The sequence below is a fragment of the Dipodomys ordii genome, unplaced genomic scaffold, assembly GCF_000151885.1.
Source record: "Dipodomys ordii isolate 6190 unplaced genomic scaffold, Dord_2.0 Scaffold3, whole genome shotgun sequence".
Classification (NCBI taxonomy): Eukaryota; Metazoa; Chordata; class Mammalia; order Rodentia; family Heteromyidae; genus Dipodomys; species Dipodomys ordii.
The window spans coordinates 27997027-28017468 of NW_012267219.1; the positions used below are offsets into that span (position 1 = coordinate 27997027).

The following is a 20442-nucleotide window of genomic DNA, read 5'->3' on the forward strand; positions in this document are numbered from 1 at the left end:
ACAGCCCCGGGCCAGGGGTGGGGCAGCAGGGATGGGGCCAGGGCGGGGCCACCCCCCACAGCCCCGCCCCGCGGCACTCACGCGGCGTGCGTGCGCTTGTAGGTGTACAGGCGGGAGAAGAGGCGGGCCAGCTCCAGCAGCACAGAGATGCCGCTCCCATTCGAGTCTGCGCCGAGCGACAGCCACTGCGGGAAGACAGGCAGAGGGGAAGCCGGCGGTGCCAGGCTCCCCCGTTCTTCACCAACCCGCCTCGGGTCCTCGTGCAGTGCAGGGCCAGCTCCCCCCCACCTCCGTGCACACGGAGCTCACTGCACCTCACATCTGGGGGCCGAGCCCCGGTGTTCAAGACCTCAGTCCTGGGGGGCGGGGGTGCAGCCTAAGCACCTGCCCGATCCACTTCCGGGTCCTAAATACTATCACCAAGAGTGGGAGAAGTGCTTGCAGGGACAGGAAGGAGGTGGTGTCATGGCTCACGCCTGTAATCCCAGCCTCGCAGGAGGCAGGGATCAGGAGGACCACAATTCAAAACCAGCACAGGCAGAAAGCTCATCACAAGCCTCTCACCTCAGTCAACACCGTTTCAAACATAAAATAGGTGCATCTCGGTCCAGGCATATGCCCAGGCTCAAAAATAACCAGTGCAAAGCAGGACTGCAGGTGTGGCTCAGCTGTAGAGCACCTGCCTAGTGAGTCCAAGATGCTGAGTTCAAACCTCAGTACGGTCAAAAAAAGAAAAGAGGGACTAGGAAGGTGGTAGAGCGCTTGCCTTGCATATATGAGGCCCTGGATTCGATTCCTCAGCACCACATAAGCAAAAAGAAAAAAGCCAGAAGTGGTGCTGTGGCTCAATTGGTAGGGTGCTAGCTTGAGTTGAAGAGCTGTGGGACAGTGCCCAGGCCAAGAGTTCAGGCCCCATGACTGGACCCAAGAAAAAAAGAAAAGAAAAAGAAACTACCGGATGACAGACCTTAAAGGGTGAGTTGCGAGGCGGGCTCCAGTGCCTCACGCCTGTCATCCTAGCTACTCAGGAGGCTGAGGTCTGAGGATCGAATTTCTTTATTTTTTATTTTTTGGGTCTGGTCGTGGGGCCTGAACTCTGGGCCTGGGCACTGTCCCTTAGCTCTTCAGCTCAAGGCTAGCACTCTACCACTTGAGCCACAGCGCCACTTCTGGCTTTTTTCTTATGTGGTGCTGAGGAATCAAACCCAGGGCCTCAGGCATGCAAGGCAAGTGCTCTACCACTGAGCCACCTTCCCAGCCCCTAGACATTATATTTTTTTAAAAAATTAAAGCAATAATTCTGCTAAGTACCCTGAAAGGAAACTAAGTAGAATGCTGTAACGGAGACTAACAACTGGGGAAAATTAACTTGAAATCTGAAAGAACAATTAAAAAGATCCAACCCAAGAGGGAGTGAAGGGGAGGAGGCATAGAAAGAGCATGTGTGAAGGCCCTGAGGCAGGAAAATGTAATAAGTTAAAGAAATGTAGTTCTGAAAGAAAGCTACCATGGGAACTAAGGCTGAGTGAGAAGGCAAAGAGTGGCAAGGAAGGAGTTTGAAGAAGTCAGAGCTGAGCTCAGGCTGGGCCTGGAGAGGCATGTGACTTTACTTCTAGTTGACTTGTTTTATATTTGAAACCATTAACCTGAGTGCTGAGTAAAGACTAGGTCATGGCTATCAGAGAGCAATCAGGCGGGGGATGACAGAGGCTTAGAGCCTGTGGACATGGAGAAGATGGATTGGAGCCTGTTGGACTGAGTGTGTGTGTGAGTGAGTGTGTGTGTGTGTGTGTGTGTGTGTGTGTGTGACCACCCTAGGGTGGTCAGTGGTGCTGTTGATGAAGCAGGTGGGGAGGAACTAGTCTGGAGCCCCACTGTGGATCTGAGGAAGGTGTGATAGGTCTTCAGAGAGGTTGGGGAGGGGATTTGACGGTGGTCTGAACAGGACAGAGGAAGTGGTGATGGCACTTCATAGACAGAGGTCAGAGATGTTAAATGTCCTTCAGCACCAAGGACATCCCCAGAATGAAACCCGCCACCCAGAACACCAGTGGCTTCCATATGGACCAACACTAGTGAACCATGCCTCTTTCACTTCTAAGAACCTAGACTAGTGCAGTTTTCACACTGTCTGCCATTTGCAAACTGAGTCAAGTTGACTTTTCATTTGGAGTTGTCAGAAGTAGGAGTCAGAGGCAGGGAATAACCTTTCAGATGGGGATAAAGAAGGATCAACACATCAAGGAATGGCCTTTAATGGTGGGGCAGGTTGGGAGGGAGGAGGTGAAAGAGGCTGGGGGGGTGAAGATAAACATTTCCTTCTTCCCATGGCCTTGCTGTGTGGTGAGAGGTCCAGCTCTATTCCTCACCTTTCTTTCTCACTGCATGCCTCTGTGCACCTTTGGATCATTTGAATCCCCAGTATAAATTTTGGTCACAAGAGATGTTATATAAACATGGTCAGAACCCAATCAGTGCTGTCTATTCCAGGAGAACAAAGAAAAACCACAGTACCTTAATAAAGGCCCTGTCTCGCTTGGGATAGTGACCATAGTGACTTCTCATCTCAGCTTGAAGAAGGTGATGCTTCGATTATTTTCACACTTGTGACTTTGGTTGGGTCTCACGACAGTGTGGCTAGGCAGGGTACGTGGTATGACTGTGTCTATTTTACAGTTATTTCAGGGACTAAACTTGCTGATGGAAATCAGGCCCCTGGGTAAAAAGAAAAAGGAAAGGAAGGAGAAACTGTTGAGAAATAAGGGCAGCCCATAGGAATACAACATCAACATCAAGTTAAGTACGCAGGAAGGGTTTTTTTTTTAAATCAATGTATAAGGTGTTAAAAGCATCCAGCTGCATCCCTTACCTGAGAACAAAAACCAAGCACTATGTGGGTAAAAGGCTTCACTGTTGCTGGGTCTCCCCCATACTGGAGGTCTTGGGGTACACATTTCCTGGAGGTTTTGAATCCTCACCCCCGTGAGTCCCTGGCCTGAATCTCCTCAGGTTAGGCCACCTTCCCAGGGTCAGGGCTCAATACCAAAGAGTGCCTTTCACACCCCAGATCTTATGACTCCTCCTGGAGTTACGCAGGGCACAATGAGTGTGTTTATTGTCAGTGAAAAATAGTATGAAGAGGCTGCAAGGAAATCAAGACATTTTCCTCATGATCTGCCCACCACTCCCTGTGTACATGAGTGTACATGTATTTACTCACACACGTATGCACATATGTGTATGCACACATGCACACACCTACTCATGCACATACTTAACCTCCGCCCACATCCATACTCCTCTTCATAGACCCCTTCTCAGTACTTTGCATCCAGTTTGCTACACTGGACCCAAAACTCTATCCTAACATCAGTTGAAACAAGGGTACTTTTTTTTTTTCATCTGCCAAAAGTTTCCTCTGAGAGTGGCTAAAGTGTAGGCGTGTGTTGACAGTGAGACATGGCAGGAAGGAGAAATGGAGTGAAAAGTCTAAAGGAACCAAGAGAGCCCAAAGAGGAGACCAGACTTAGAGCTAACTCAAGATTGGATTTTGTTATGAAAGGCAGAACTGGCAAAAGCATCATTACACGACATTAACCTTGTTACACCCAGACGAACAAGCAGAGGCTAGGGTTTAGAAATAAATTACACATAATAAACTAGACAGAATAAGCTGAGGGCAATATGAGTGGTTATGCCCTAAGGGGAGAGAAGGGCAAGATAGAAATAGGCCAGAGGGGGGAAAAAGTGGAGGAATAATTTCTGGACACGGGGGGCCAACTGCACAATTTCTCCCCTTTTTTTCTATTTGGGTCCCTAGGTATTAACTTCACTTTTCTGAGAAGGTTTCTCCACAGCCTGTTTTTCTTTTGTTTTCATTTGCTCAAATGAACATAAGAAAGCCATTCAGAGGGCTCCATTTTCCATTCACAGAGACCTGTCCATTTCTGTGTGTTTCTAGCACAAAAGAATCCATTTCCATTCAGCCAGAGCAGCCCCTAGGGTTTTCACAGGGTCCAAGCGCCTCTCTTTCCTATTTTCTTCCAGGCTCCCTTCATTGGATACAAAATCCTGACCATGGCTCGAGTCCTCATGGCTGGGCCAGTGCCTGGACTGACGATCATGATTCTCATTTCTAAAACAGGGACTTACTTTTTGATTCCAAGTAACAGAAAACCCAATCACTAAATCGTGACATCCATTGTTAATGTAATAAAAATTGTGAAGACTGGAGGCCTGTAGCTCAGTAGTATCAAGAACCTGATGTCTTAGTTTCTATGCAGTCTTAGTGAACTTGGTTTCATCCTCCATCTTGAATTTCATGGCTGCAAAATGGCTGCCCCCAGGCTGTACATGATAACTTCCCAAGGGAGGAAGGAAAGGAGTAGGCAATGAGCTCTTCTCAAGGGCCTTGTCTTATCAGAGTGGAAACTCACTTCCAAAAAAATCTCTGCAGTGGACATATCACTAGCCTGCACTCAGACACCTGGATACCCTTACTTCTGTGGGACAGGAAAAGAGTATTTGGCAATGGGGAATGGAGTGACACATTGGCTTGGGCCAAACATGGCTTCCTCAGAGCTTGGCTCTTTTTTTGGAAGCTTGATCCTCACATCTCAGCCTCCTGAGTAGCTAGGGATTATAGGTGTGAGCTAAAAGCCACCAGTGCCCGGCTCTGTTTGTATTTTAAAATAAGGTAGCAGTGGCAAAGGTGTACTGTGTGGTTCTGGATGCCAGCTACTCTTCTAAGCTTTATTAAAGTTGTGGACTAACACATCTAGTTCTCAAATGCTTGGAAGAAATGTTACTATCACCTCTTCCATTTTATGGAGTAAGAAACTGAGCAACTAACAGGTTTACTAATATGCTTAAGATTACTTAGCTAAAAAAGTGCCAGGGCTAGGATTCAAACACAGGTCTACACTCACTGCCTTACACAGCCTCTGTCAATGAAAATGATGAAAGATTCTGAGTAGCTCATGGTGAGGACTGATACTTGCTGGCTGGAATTATTACTGTAACTACTATCACCACTTATTTCTTCTTCATGACTATCTTACCAATAAGGGAGACACTTGAGCTTCACAAACAGCTAAGAAGCTAACCCCTACAGGATTAACTAAGTGATTGAGAACCCAGCTCAAAGGCAGATCAGTTATCTGGGCCATTTGATCTGCGTGGACACTCTTATCTAGTGTGAGAATCCTGGCTGAATGACTGTCCTACTAACTTGTGTTGCTGCTCTAAGACTCAGTTTGGAAAGGTTCAGGTGCACAGTCAGAAGTCAGGGGAAGGATACTAGAACTGGGGGGCTGCTAATTTGGGACTAGTTTTCCCCTTTTCCCTTTTAGTGTTTGGGCTGCATTTTGGTGATGTGGAGCCAGTTTAACTCAAACAGGATATGTCATTCCCATCTCTGCAAGGCTCACCTGTGATTGTTCTATGGTATTGTTCTTGGCTCACTAGAATACAGTACTATTTTTAAATGCCTACTGTGTACCAGACCTGGGAAACTTACTTGGTCCAGCTTTGTGTGGTCCTTGTGGATATTCCACAATCCACAACCAACAACCCTTTACTCTTTCTGTGTTTGTGAGATGATAGAAAGGGGAGTCCCCCAGCCAAAGAACATTCTAGTAGCCCAGAGATGATGCCCAGTTCTCTGAGTTGGCCTCTCTGTTATGCCCGAATATTTAATAAAAATAAGAGGCATGGTCAGCTGATCTTACATTTGAACAATTCTAGCTTTATTTTTAAGCAAGATGTGTGATGTGTTTTTTTTTTTTTTTTAGTATAAAGGTCATCCGATTTTTCTTCTGTTGTTCATAGTCACAAGGGCTCCTTATCTAAACAGTAATCTATTATTCCAATCCTTAGGCCCACAGACAATTTTTTTTCTTAACTTTCATTGTTAATGGGACATCGTCTCATCTTTTTAGATTGCTTGGGAAGTATTGTATTTTCACAGGAAAGTGGGAAATAAAACCCTCTTATGCACTTCCCAAAAAATCTTCCTGAAACGAGTTTACTATAGAATATTTTATGCAAATGAGTCATTTTTCTCTTAGGTTATGGCATCTTTTCCTTGGAAAGCGATCTAGGCATTAGAGCAACCCTTCCTTCGCTTATCAGTCCCTTCCAGTACAACTTCAACAGAGAAATATAGATGGCATTTTTAAAGGCTTCAGAAATCAATTTTGTCCATGAATCCATTTGGTTGAGATGTTAATGAAACTTGGTGGGTTTCAAAATAATGCATATTTAATCAGACATAAATTGAAAGACATAAACACTGTCAACAATAACATAGTGAAGTTAATAAGTCTCAACCTCTTTCTTTGCCCACCTCCCCAAACAGAGCCATTTCAAGAGTAGCTATGTTGTTTACTCAAGTTTGCCAGTTCACCACTGGAGGACACTTAAATGTGCCTTTTCAAACCTCAGTGCAGCGGGGAAGCCCGCTCTGGCAGATAAAGTCTTCTATCACGCCGTGCTCATAGCTGCAGAAGGCAACCGTAGCTCCCTATCTTCCAGAAATTTGTGTAGCAAACTTGGTTTCCTGTCGTTGGAGGCAGGAAGCAGGGCACAGGGTACTTCATTCCTTTTAAACAACAAAAAAAGGAGAACTTTTGGTCGACACTCTCCGCTCTGGGTTCCGAGAGGGGCTATATTTAATGATCAAGAGCAAGCACGTGATCCCATGTGCTCAAAGCCTCATACAATTTAAATGCATTTGGACTGGGAGTTAGACTTTTTCATTGCCTTCTGCAAAACATCAGCTGGGGGGTTACCCCTTCTGTTTAGTTCCTTACTAGCCCTGTCTCTGGTTCTTATCCACCATCCATGCCTGTGTCTGCCTCTTTGCCGTCTGGAGCAGTTACTCTGCCTTGAGGTTTCACCAGAATCATGTCCTATCGATCCAGAACCTCTCCTTTTTGTCTACCCCACCCAATAGGAATATCTGAGTCACATCTTGGGAAATGTCTGTGTTTAACGTCACAAAACCCAATGCCTAATAAAACGAACTGCAGGAGGACCCTGCAAACAGCCAAGTGTAAGATCAGCTCTCTCCCAGTTCTGAAGTGGGCTACCTCTTGGCCAGAAGCACCTTCTACACCAGCCATGGGGAATGTTGAAAGGATGGCCGGCTTACTGCTCTATGTATTAATATACAGGAAACACTTCAAGCTGGGTGGGCTAGGCAAGCATGGTAGTCGATGGGAAAAAGGAAAGTTGTTCCTGAGGATCTGGAAGAAGAACATTGTATTTGTTGTTCAGAAGTGTGGGACCGACCCTTCCTAAGAGATTGTGCATTATATATTATCAGCATCAGGAGAAGTATCACTGTTAAAAATGATCTTCTTGTTTTTATTTGTACATGTGTGTGCATGTTCAGAAAGAAGGGGAGCAACCTGAAAGAGTGCAGCCAATTGCAACGTCTACCTTGATCCATTCTGACCTGACATCCGTTTATGGCACCGTGGTAATGAACAAGACTGTTTTCTTCTTGGGGACAGGAGATGGCCAGTTACTTAAGGTTGGTTTTTTCCTGTGCCTTCTTCAAATGTCTTATATTACTAGTGATTGCTTTTGTGCTTATTTTATTTTTTCCTAATACTCCTATGTTGTGCATCAGTTGTTTTATGAATGCTTTAGAGACCCCCCCCTTCACACACACACCCAGAAATGGACAGGAAGGAACTGTGGAGATTTGAATATAATAACTGCTGGCCCTTCTGTCTCCCCTTCCCCCAGCATGCAAGAAAGCACCAGCCAGCTTGCTCCCTGGGAATGTGCCATGATATGTCCCCCCTTCTTTAGTCTTAGCTGCTGGGTGAGGTGAATGGGGGGGGTTCCCTAGCCTCTACCCCATCCCTGCCGCACCTTCTTGAGACATTTAGCCTTTCCATTCGCTCTCCTTTGCCCAGGAAATGTACAAAGCACCCGATCTCTCACAACTTCAAAGGGATGAGTGATTATAGGGCTTGAAAAGAAGAAGAAACAGGTGTTCCTTCCCTCCAGCCCACTCACTAGCCATGGGGGGGGGTGCTTGTTTTTTGCCCTTTGTACCTGCACACCACGGAGAGGTCAGAGATCTGAAAACTTAGAGACTCCCCTTGACTTTCATCTCCTAGTGCTATTTTCCCCCACTGTATGGATATACCCCAGCCCAGTTGAGATTTGTACTCATTTCAGGAAAGGAAAATGGGGAGAAGGAAAAAAAACAGGCCAAACTGCCAAATGACTCATTGGAAATTATTTAGTGATCATCTTGTCAGTGTCACCAGCAGGCTTTCACTACACAGGTCCTGTGGCCTTCAGCCACAATCATGGCTGGGGACAGGATGTTTCTGTCACTTTACAGATGACAATCCTTGACTTCTCTGCAGCCAGTCAATTGACTCTCAGCTCAGAGAAATACCAACACATCTGTATTCTCAACCTGTTCTACTTATTGTGATTTCAGGTGACTCACTTGCCCTCTCTGAACCTCCATTTCTTCTCCCCTATTTCTAGACAACCTAGAAAATCACTTTCCTTCCCCCACCCCCACCCCACAGACTCTAATTCTGTCTTCTGCATACATATCTCCAATCTAGCCAAACCTATTTACTTGCTGTTTTCCAAATGTATATTGAGTAGTTCCATTTCCACACTTTGGATCACACTGTCTCCTCAGCCTGGAAATGTTTTCTTTCTTTCTTTTTCCCCCTCTGCTTTCCTGCATCCTCTGTATTTATGTTTTGGCTCAGTTCAAACCCCACCTCCTCTTTCATGAGGTCTAAGCTTTGAGGCATTTTGTCCTCCCCTTTGTCCTGCAGTACTGGTCACATGTGTGGCATTTCTTTGTGCTCCGGCTGTATCTTGCCTTGCCCTTTGCCTTTCCCAACTTGAGGTTCTCTGAGAAGGAGGCCATAGGTTCCCCACAGCCTGGTATGGTGCCGAGTGCCTGGTAGGCATTTGATTTAATCTGTTTCTTTTGGAGGAATCCCAGTAACATATGGGAGGGAGTTTGTTTGTGTACACATTCTTTTAAAATATACATTGATTATCTTTCCTGCTGTGTTAGGTTCATTTCCTATGGCAAGGTAAATACTCATTAATCATTTCATACTCGTCCCTCGTCTCTTAGTGACACCTGATCCACGAGACCTTGGTCAGGCTCATTGGACCCATTAGTTTGGCCCAAGAAACTCCCATCCCTCTTTTCTGGCCCACCCCTTCAATTATCCCTCCCAATTTGGGATATTTTTGACAAGTGTTTTGACAAGAACACTGTTTCCCCCAAGCTGAGACAACCAGACTGTTACATGGCGAACTGAAGGTTAAGGAACACTTGGCTATAAATAAGGTCCTATGGGAAGGCCTGGTTCCCCAGGTCCTGTGGGTTCCCCACGGCTGTTTATGTGCAGCTGGCTGAGTTTCAGCCCAGCTGGGGTGGGGGACGGGGCACCAGAGGGTAGGACCCATCTGGGCCTCACTCGGCTGTGCGGAAGTAGTGAATGGACTCTTGATGCTCTCAGGATCTGAGTGGGTTGCTCCTTCAGAAATCATGTCTATGATCTCATTTTGGGGGTTCTGGGCAGGTTAGATTTTTTTTCTATTTGTTTTGTGACTGACATTTGTACAGAGATGGTTATATGACAAAGTATGCTACATCAACTCACTAGTTTAGCTCTTTCCACAACTCTATGATGTAAGTCTGCTCTTCTTTTTGAGATGAGGGAATCATGTTTCCCAGGAGGCTGAGTGATTGGCCCAAGGCCATACAGGGGCAGAACAAGGATTTGAACCTGCACTTCAGAGTCGGCACAGATGTGGTTCAGACTACATGGACTTTGTACCCTTTTTTCCAGGCCCAGCTACTTGTCCTGGGGCCTCTGGGATCAAGTGTGCCTTGAGGGTCAAGTCAGCATTTCTAGAAGCTCAGTGAAGAATCTCAGAGTTCACAGACATAGACCCTTCTTGAAAATGACACTCCATCCCTGCCCCCTGAGAGGACACAGGTCCTAGGACACAGGTCCTTTTCTCAGAAGGGGATGGTAAGGGGTGAATGTGAGCTGCTTGGCTCTCAGGATCCCTAGGCCAGCCCAGACTCTCTCCTTATCCCTCAATCCCTGTGTGACTCCTTCGAGGCAGCCTCTGAAATTATCCAAAAACTTAAAGACCAAGATTTGCCCAGATGACTTGGGATCCATAAAGAATCCCCACCTCCCTTTACTCAAAAGCTGTACGCTTCTCCCTTGCCAGACTTGTCACTAGAACTGTTAGAAAAGACAAACATAGTTAGACACAAGCTTGGCTTCTAAGCCACAGCGTGGAGGTACTAATGAAAGGCATAAAACAAAACCCAGCCCAGTGCAGACAGGGGGAGGAGGAGGAAGAGAAGAAGAAAGAGGGTTTGGATTCCCCGCAGCCTGAGTCATCAGTTTCCAAGTGATCAAGAGGCGACAACATTTTGACATGCACCAGGCACAGTAGTATCTGCCTGGCTGGATGAGAGGCAGGAGACTCAGAAGCCAGTGGTGTGTGTGTGTGTGTGTGTGTGTGTGTGTGTGTGTGTGTTGCCACCACTAATACAAACTTGCCTCCTTAAATCTCTACAAACCTCATGGAGTTTTAATATAATTTGATGCCATTTTCAACCTCATGCGATTGAAATAATTCTTCCTGCTTGTGAAAGGCTTATGTAGAGATGTGGGGTAGTGGGGGCTAAGAGAAGGCAAAGACAAAATAGTCCTTAATTGCATCATGTCAATGCAACCACTGTCAGCAGTTTGGGTTCTTTTTTTACATAGTTGAGGTCAGACTCTATCCAATTTTGCCTCCTTCTTTTCTTTAGTTAATGAGGAAAGAGGCTTATATTAAAACATGACTGCAAATCCTCGGTAAACAATATTTTAAAATAGCTGTATCGCGTTCTGTTGTGTGGGAACATCATTTTGAACTTGAGCTGAGCTATGGGATCACATTTGAAGGGTCTTTAAAGATGCACTTTGTCCAAGGAAGACAGCTGACGCGTCCTCCAAAGGTAAGGTCATGGTGATGACCCACGGAAATGCTCTCCTCTATTCTTAAGGCCCTTTTGGAACCTTTTAGAGATATTGAAGGAATTTGGACCTGAAAAGTTCCTGTCTTCTGTTAAGTTTATTATCAGCAGGTGGACCTCACGGGCATGTTATGCTGTCACTCTTCCCACCCCCGTCCGGCCATTTCCCCATTTTACTTCCTCTGTAAACATCATTGCATGCAATTTTTTCTTGTCAGTGTCTGCCCTGAAATCAGCTGAAAAATATGCCCAGTCTGAGCTCAGCTTTAAGGATTCAGTTGCTTCTGTTGCCCAGGGCATGCAGTTCTAGGATATCCTGTCTCTTTCCAGATTGCAGTCTCACCCATGGTGTGGTTTGCATGTCTTTAGCAGACTATGTGCCATATAGACTATTGTCCTCACCCCAAGGGCAGAGGGAATAGTTTGAGCTTTTCCAGGTGATAAAATAAGTACTAAGGGAATAGGCATGAAATTTGAAATTTGTGACTTTTGGCATGCCCATTAACCTTTCTTGTAAGCTTAAAAGATAAGAAGGCAGTGGGAGAGGGGTAATAATAGCTACCATTACTGAGCTCTTATTATTCACCAGGGTTAGAACCACAGTCTGAATGTGTTAACCTGTAATCCTTATGAGTCAATACTGTGTCCACCCCCACTTTATCAATGAGAAATCCCAAGGCTTGGAGAGGTTAGGCGGTTGGCTCAAGGTGATTTGAGCTGAAGTGATCTGTCCCCAGGGCCCAAGCTTTTATCCTCTAACCAGACTGCATTAATAGTTAAAATGTAGATGAGAGAGCTTGCTAGAACTCCTAAAAAATGGTTTTAAAGGTTTTCCTTCTAATATTGGGGAATCTAGGTTGATCCCAAAATGTCAGTGTTTGAGGTTTCCTGAGATGGGGCCATAGCTTCTGCTGTTTTGGTTTGTTCCTGTTTGGGGACAGCCTTCTGGGCAGCAGGTACTGAACCCCCTCTTCTCCGGCTGTAAGTAGCTCATGGGGATCTCTGAGACCCATTTAGGGCCCAGATTTTCCCCACTAGGCCCATTTCAAGAAACCTCTCTTCAAGTTGATTTTTGTTTGTTTATTTGTTTGTTTTGCATTCCATGTCGCTAGTGTTTTCCTGAGTCTTCGCTAAACGGAGCTCAGGGATAGGAAGCTGTAGCATGTCCTACCCCAGCACAGGAGACCTTCTTAAAGTACTTAGAGTCAGCACTACCACCTGTGTGCCCACTAAAACTCTCTATATAACCACAAATGGTTTTTGTTTTTCCAAACCATAGAGAGAAATTAAACTAGCTTCAGAAAATTCTTGAATTCCAGCACAAAGCTAAATTATGAATACCCAAAGAATCTGCCTTGACTCTGGGTTTTGAGATTTGCAAATGAAAACAAGAGAAAATGCAAAAATGAAATATTTTATGCTACTCCTACAGAATGTAAAAAATAAAGGAAAGGAGGAACTGGCTGTGGAAGTGGGGAGTTGAGTGGCAGAAATGACTGGAGAGAAGAGACCAAAAAGTCAAACCAGCAAGGAGTGCCCACGCTTGGAAATGGCTTCTGTGATTGGTTGTTTGGCATGTCCCCTGAGGCTTACTTCAAGCTCATTGCATCTTGTTTCTTCCAGCTTGTGAGTCTGAGGACTCCCTGATTCGAATAGTTTACTCCCATGTAATCCACAAATCTAGACCTTGTGGTTCAAGCTATATATTCCTCCTACTATTTACATGGAAGTCAGTAGATTGGAGAGGACAGAAAAATTTGCTTTAATCTTTATATTTTATTTTTATTATTGCTAGTGACTAAGGCTCATTAAAGGCTATTAGGTCATTGCTTTCTCCTCTCTTTCTCTGTGTGTCTCTCTGTATCTTGGTACCCCTCCCCCTCTGGTGTGTGTATGTGTGTTTTAATTCCTTCCCCAGTCTTTCTCTGTAACTTTGTATAGAAAAATAAGTAACTGTCAGCTTGTTTGACCTACAACTGGCCAGTTCCACAGAGTGAGACATAGGAAAAGAAAGTTAGCCTAAGATGTTTTGGCTTTTAGAACACCCATGGTTTTTTTTTTTTTTTCCATTTTGTGGCAATCATAGAGACAGAAATTATATTTTGTTTCCTTTTCTCCTCCCTCCTCTTCCTAACCATAGTTTTCTTCCCATGGATGTTGAGCTAGCTTGCAATCTTAGGCTGGGGAAGTCTCTCTTAGCTTCATTTCAGCAACATGGTTGGGAAGTTTTTTGTATGCATCAAAAACCCCAAGGCTAGTTAATAGCCTACCATGAGGCTTCAGGAAGATGTCAACAGAAGCAATATGTTGACATGAACTGAAATTCTCTATTGGGGAAAATTTTTTTTTCTGTACAAGCTTCAGCTGGAACAATGTGGAGAGCCTTATAAAATCTTGAATACTAATAGAGTAGTTCCCATTTAATAAATATGTATTGGGCACCTCTTCTGTATCAAACATTCTTCTGGGTACTGAAGGTACAAAGGTGAACAAAACCGACAAGCACCCACTTCTTGGGTGGAGGGAGAAAAATATGGAAAACAACTCAATTAATTATCTTAGATAACTTTAAGATAAAAAGAGGATTGAAGTTTGAAGCCAGTCCAGGCAAAAAAAGAGAACACAACAACAAGGAAAAAAAAATCTCAGCAATGGCATGGTGGCATGCCATCCCGGCTATGTGGAAGGCTAGGATAGGAGGATCATGGTCCAGACCAGCCTATAATTAAAAGTGTAAGAACCCCCCTGAAAAGTGACTAATGCAAAAAGGGCTGGGGGCATGACTCAAGTGGTGGAACACCTGATTAGCATGACAAGGCCCTGAGTTCAAATGTGATACCACTAAAAAAAAAAAAACCTCAAAAAACTATATACATGGAAGAGGCTCAGAGTAAATTCAGAATAGATCTATATTAAGATAGAATGCTGGTAGCAGTAAATAAAAATCCACACTGTGCCCAAGCAGTATGTGTGTAAATTGGATGCGGTTTCTCTTATGCAAAATTCAACCCATTTTGGGTTCCTGTGACTCATGGTTCCTTCCTGTACTGGATTACAGATCTAGTCCTTTTTCTGAGGCTGCCCAGCTAAACCCAGCCTGGGAAAGGATATTTCCCTGGCTCTGGTGTTGTTGACTTGCATCTCAGAGTACAAGTCCTTCTATGTTTATTGCATTGGTGCCTCCTGAGTTTGTTTCAGGGTAAGATGAGGTAGGTGGGAGGTAATAATAGAAACCTAGTAAGCTAGGGATGAGATTGAGGAGAACCCGAGAGGTAGAGGTCCCCATCCCTTGAAGCAGCAGTGTTTTAGGAACCCTTGAGAGAAAAACGAAAACTTCTCTTGCTTTGGTCCTCCAAAGATCATTCATTACCTAATCTAGAAAACCTCAAATACAGTTTTTAATTTGAGTTTTATGTCTTATTTAAAGTAATACATTGACATTATTCAAAACTCAAAAGAACTAAGGAAATCTTCTATGAAAGTCTTTCATTCCTGACTTTTTTTTTGTTTTGGTCGGTTGTGGGGCTTGAACTCTGGGCTTGGGTGCTGTCCCTGTGCTCTTCATCTCAAGGCGAGCACTCTACTGTTTGAGCCACAGCGCCACTTCCAGTTTTCAAGTGGTTTTTATTGGAGATTAGTGTCTCACAGGGCTGGGAAGGTGGCTCAGTGGTAGAGTGCTTGCCTTGCATGCCTGAGGCCCTTGGTTCAATTCCTCAGCACCACATAAGCAAAAAGAAAAAAGCCAGAAGTGGCACTGTAGCTCAAGTGGTAGAGCGCTAGCCTTGAGCTGAAGAGCTGAGGGACAGCCCAGGCCCAGAGTTCAGGCCCCACGACCGGACCCAAAAAAAAAAAAAGGTGTTTCACAGACTTTCTTGCCCAGGCTGGCTTTGCACTGCGACCCTCAGATCTCAGCCTCTTGAGTAGCTAAGATTATAGGTGTGAGCCACCGGTGCCCAGCTTCTCATTCCTGACTTTCAAGGCAAATAATGACAGCAGTTTCTCTTCCAGTGAGAATTTATGCCAACGAGCAAAAGGTGGAAAAGGTATATAAATTTGTATTTACATACATACATGCTTAATATAACATGTTAAAGATAACACAAAGGGCTTTCTACTTATTTTTATGGTTGAATAGTATTCCATTACGCACATTGTAGTTTTCTTAGCTAATTCCCATGAACCTACGTGATTTCACAGGTGTATGAGGGGCTACAGGGCCCACAGTCATATGCTTTTATATCTTTGATGGATAATGCCAGATTCCTTCCACACAGATTCCACACCACAGGTCACCTCGCCTCTGTGGAGAGCAGGACAAACTGCGATGTAGGCCGTGGGAAGAGGCTTGTTCAGGAAACTGGTTGGAAATCCCTGGCATGCTGTATACCTGATAATATAAACAACACAGGAAGTAAAGTCTGCCCTGCCCTCATTCAGAGTCTCAGAGGGATTACAGGAGCTCCATATCCATGCTATAAGTAAATAGACCAATATTGATTGCAACTAGACCTCTGCAACCCCCAGCCTCTGCACCAACCCTGCTGTAAAAATAAACAACCTGAACCACCAATAGAAACAGTGGTATAGCTCCTAGTTCATGGGCAGTGGGAAAGGGTGGTGGCTTCCTAAATTATGTTTCTTATTTACTTTCTTATTTCTCCAAACACGACATCAGTCACCCTAGAATAACTCATTATGCATCTCTACAAATGGTGGTCATGGTCTTAAATAACTCTGACCGTAATGCCATTGTCATAGCTAACACATTTATCAGAAATCACTTAGCATTATCAACTGCCCCATCCATGTAACAAAAAATGTTCCCAGTTGATTAAAACATGTACTTAAAATTATTTTTGTTTAGACTGGTGCCCATTCAATATTTGTTCCATCTCTCATCTAGAACAGTCTTTCTGGCTTTTATTCTGGATCCTTTTTCCTACACAATGTCTCACACCACAGATGTGTGTTTTTTTCTTTGTGGTCTCATTTAGCTTGTTTTTCGAGTCTTTCTGCTTTGAAACAAAATTTGTGCCAGTCCTGAGACTTGAACTCAGTACTTGAACACTGCATAAAACAAGTGCTCTATCATTTGAGCCACAGCTCCAGTTCTAAGTTTGGGTGCTTGTTTTTATGGTTGTTGTTGTTGTCGTTGTTTTGGTGATTAATAGGAGGTAAGGGTCTCATGGACTTACCTGCCTGGCTGGCTTTGAACAGGGATCCTTGATCTCCACTGCCTGAGTAGCTAGGATTCACAGGCATGAGCCGGTGGTACCTGGCTCTCTTTCTACTTTCTAATGCTAAGTGATATTAGCATTGAAGATCTGGTTGGGTTCAGGTTCCATTTTATTGGTGAGAATTCAGCATGGCTGATGCTTTAGTGATGGCGTTAATGACTCCTTGAAGAAATACGAGGTTAGACTCTTCTCTCGAGTCTCTCTTGAGGATGTCTATAGAACCTTTTCTTCAAATTGGCTTCTAATTTCTCTTCTTTTAAACCACCACTTTCTATAGTCATATCAGCTGTTTGAGTCTCAGGTGAGTAAAGAATTTAGGAAGTAGAAATGACACAGTTGGACTCTCTGGTCAGTGCCTGCCTGCCCATGCCCCTCCCCTCAGTTTTCTCTAGAGCAGTAGTGTCTAATGGAATATTTGGTACTTATAGAAATGTTTTATGTCTTTACTTTCCAATGTGGTATCCTGGAGCTATAGGTGCCAACTGAGCACTTGAATTATAGTAATTAGTGTAACTGACATAAAGGCCTTTATGTAAGGACTGGCTACCATCTTGGATAAGGTAGTTTTAAACTCATTTTAAAAGGAAGCATAGACCTTTTTCACCTCGCTTTGGACCTAACTGTTTCAGTTGAAAAAAGAGATTAAAAATATGTGAAAAGTCTTTTGTTTGATGATATACACAGTAAAAAGAATAATTTTTATATGTGACTTCGAAAGGTGATCAAATTTCCAAAAGTATTCAAAAGGTAATTGTTTTCAAAAGTCTGGCAACATTTTAAATAATCAAATATTCATTGTCTTTTGTTATTTAATGAGGCATTGTGGTTATCTCTTTAGGTCACCCATTAGCCATTTAACTCGGTATCTTTAACATCAGTATAATATACTGATTAATGTTTATATTACCATTGGTTCAACAAAAGTCATGTTTCATATATAGAATGGCTTTTGCTGAGCTGCTACTGAATTTGGTGAGTTTACCAGAGAGGTAAAATAAATGACTAGTTTGAAGTAGTAAAACTACTTAAAGATAGAACCTGGATGGAAATCCAGCCTCTGGCTGCCATTACATTCCTCTAGGATTGTGACACTTCGCTCTCAACTGGCCTTCAGACCTATGCTCAGACCCTACCTTCTCACCAAGTTGCTCTGTTCAAGATCTTATTGTTTTCTCTCCCCTACTAGAGTAACTAAAAGGGGATTTTTGCAGGCCTCCAAGAACCTAGATGATCCTCCATGTTACTTCACTACCTTACTGCCCACTTTTTTCCAACTTGCCCTGCTCCAGCCACAGTGGCCTCCTTTCATTTTAGAGTCTGTAAACTGATAGGGCCTCCTTTAAAAACATGTTTCATCCAGATATCTAAATGACTCACTCCTCTACCTCCTGTAAGTTTCTAAATAAATGTTGTTTCCTTTGTGAGACCTTCCCCGAGCATGTGTTGTCCTTTTCCTTACTCACTTTATTTTTAATTTACTCTCTCATCACTGAAAGCCACTATTCCATACACACACACACACACACACACACACACACACACACATGGAGTTCTATGAAGTACAGGATCTTCCCCTTCCCTGTTTTGTCCATGGCCATTTTTCAAACACTTAAAACAGTGCCTGATACACGATAAGTGAAGAGTGAAGCTCAGGTGTCCAATTTCAAAGCCACTGAATACTGATGAACACCTGCTTTACATTTTATATGTGCACACATTGCTACTTGCCTATACCTGTTAACTCCTCAGAGTTACTTTAAGATGCATGATGTCATCAGAGTAACCCATGCAAATATATGCAAATAAGCTACTGCCTGTAGCTTCAAGATCACTCCTGGCACAATACTAACCAATCTGTCACTTGTGGCTTTTAGTAGGGCTAGATGAGGTTAACAACTGTGGACAAGAAGCTTCCACATGTGAAAATTAGGCTCCAGCATTGAGGAGTAGCTTTCTTGCTTATCAGTTTTTGGTGACTTTGTCCCCTGCATAAGCAGGTATGCTGAGCTTATTATTGAAGATGAAGATGGGCATATGAGAGGATGGTTAAGGAATATAGTACTTTTTGTAGCTCTGGTGGCTCATGCTTATAATCCTAGTTTCTCAAGGAGGCTGAGGTTTTAGGATTAAGATTCAAAGCCAGCCTGGACAAGAAAGTCATGAGCAAAAAGCCAAGAGTGGAGCTGGAGCTCAAGTGGTAAAGCACCGACCTTGAGTGAAAAAGCTAAAGAGTAGTTCCCAGACCCTGAGTTCAAGCCCCAGTGCTTGGAAAGAAGGAAAAGAAAGAAAGAAAAGGAAGAAAGGAAAGGAAGAAAGGAAGGAAGGAAGGAAGGGAAGAAGGAAGGAAGGAAGGAAAGAAGGAGAGAGGGAGGAAGGGAGGGAAAGAAGGAAAGGAAGAGAGAAAAAGAAAGAGAAAACTAGAAAGGGAGAAGGAAGGGATGGGGGAAAGAGAAAGATAAAGAGAAAGAAAGGGTCTGATATTATGACTAAGGTACAAGTTTTGTCATTTTGCCATTCAAATCACCTAATATAAATCATATTTCTCTTTTTGAAAAAAAATAGGTTATTCTTGGTGAGAATTTGACTTCAAATTGTCCAGAGGTGATCTATGAAATTAAAGAAGAAACACCTGTGTTCTACAAACTTGTTCCTGATCCCGTGAAGGACACATACATCTATCTAACTGCTGGGAAAGAGGTAGGTAGGAATGCTAGTTATTGCTTCTGACTTAGGAATAAAAATTATTTAATCAATGTCATTATCTCGCGGCAAAGCTTTTACTTTGAACTACTGAGTTTAAATGTTGCTTCAGGCTTTGAGAAGACCCACAGTGGGTCACAGACATGGAATTAAAAACCACCCTGGCTGTCAGTAAGTAAGTAAGAAATATTACCTATTTAGACGATTTTATTATTGGTCATATTTCCAGTGCCTAGGTTTTCAGAGGAGGGCATGCTTACAAATGGACGCATGGTCGGCAAGGTAACTGGATTTGCACATTGATTGTGTGGACACTGTAAGGGATAGATGCAGTTACGAATATACCCAATGGGACTGGCTTTGGAATATGGGGTTAATGTCAGGCCACAGTCTCATGCACATTCATGAACCAGGAAATATACAGCACTCACCCTCCTTCTCTTAATTTATCTGCTGTTTAAGGTTGTTTCCCTCCCCCCTCCTGCCTACTGAAATAAAAACACTGCCTTTCAAACATTTTCTTCATCTTTACAAAGTATTCTTGCTGAGGGAAGAGGAGAGAAAGCCGATTTTTTTTACAGAAATCTCACCGACAGTGTGTTTATTATCACTATTCCCTGTGTAGTGTGATGCATACACATATAATAAAGAATACTAATGAGCTGTGTTGGTAACTTAATGAGATAGTTACTTTTGTTTTATATATGAAGAACCGAAGACGTTGAGAAGCTTCAAAATTAATTAAATAAGGATATGTATATATCATTTTATTCATGGATGATATACATACATGTGTATCTCATGTGTGTGTGCGCACACATGTGCTCATGCATGTGTTTCTTTGTGAGATCCTAATCATAAAACCTATGATAGATAAGATTAGGTGCTAAGTTCTTTCTGGAGAATGTTCTGGCATGGTGGTTTTTGGCCTTGTCTATTTGAACACACCAATTGCAAAGAAGATAACAGGATGTCACAGATGCCCTCATGCCACCTCATTTTCCATTCCTTTCCTTTTGGCCTAGGCAGGACAACACTGACTGGTCTGCAGGTGATTTTTGAGTCACAGAGTAAAGGTAATGGTACTTTATAGTTTCTGGTGTTGTCAAACTAGAAATGACTGCGTCAAGAAGTCTACCTCTGAATCTCCTACAGCTTTGAAAGCAGGCTCTTCACCACACCGAATCTTCTGTGCTGGCTTATATCACTATTCAAACACTCTTTATCATGTTTCTTCCCTAGATCTCATATTTGCAAGATTTCTGTCCACCCAACAAATGCATATATTAAGTAACCATTTCCATGCTGATACTTTATCAAAGATGCCTGAGATCTGCTAGCCAGAGTCTAGACTGCATTCTACACAAAGCCAATAAAATTCCAATCCCCAAAGCAAAGACAGTGGGTATCTGGCTTCATCTGTGTTTTTTCCTCCATTTAGCCTTGTGAAGTATT

General features: G+C 43.4%; 1 protein-coding gene across 1 annotated transcript in view; it reads left to right on the forward strand.

Annotated features, from left to right (window-relative positions):
* Plxnc1 (plexin C1) overlaps window positions 1-20442 on the forward strand; it is a gene marked incomplete at its 5' end in the record, with an annotated part of 150640 nt that overhangs the window by 14300 nt on the left and 115898 nt on the right. Inside the window, 2 exons of the mRNA XM_013018900.1 lie at window positions 7397-7537; window positions 18850-18984. Of these exons, the coding sequence (XP_012874354.1) occupies window positions 7397-7537; window positions 18850-18984 (276 nt within the window). The remainder of the gene's footprint in view (window positions 1-7396; window positions 7538-18849; window positions 18985-20442) is intronic.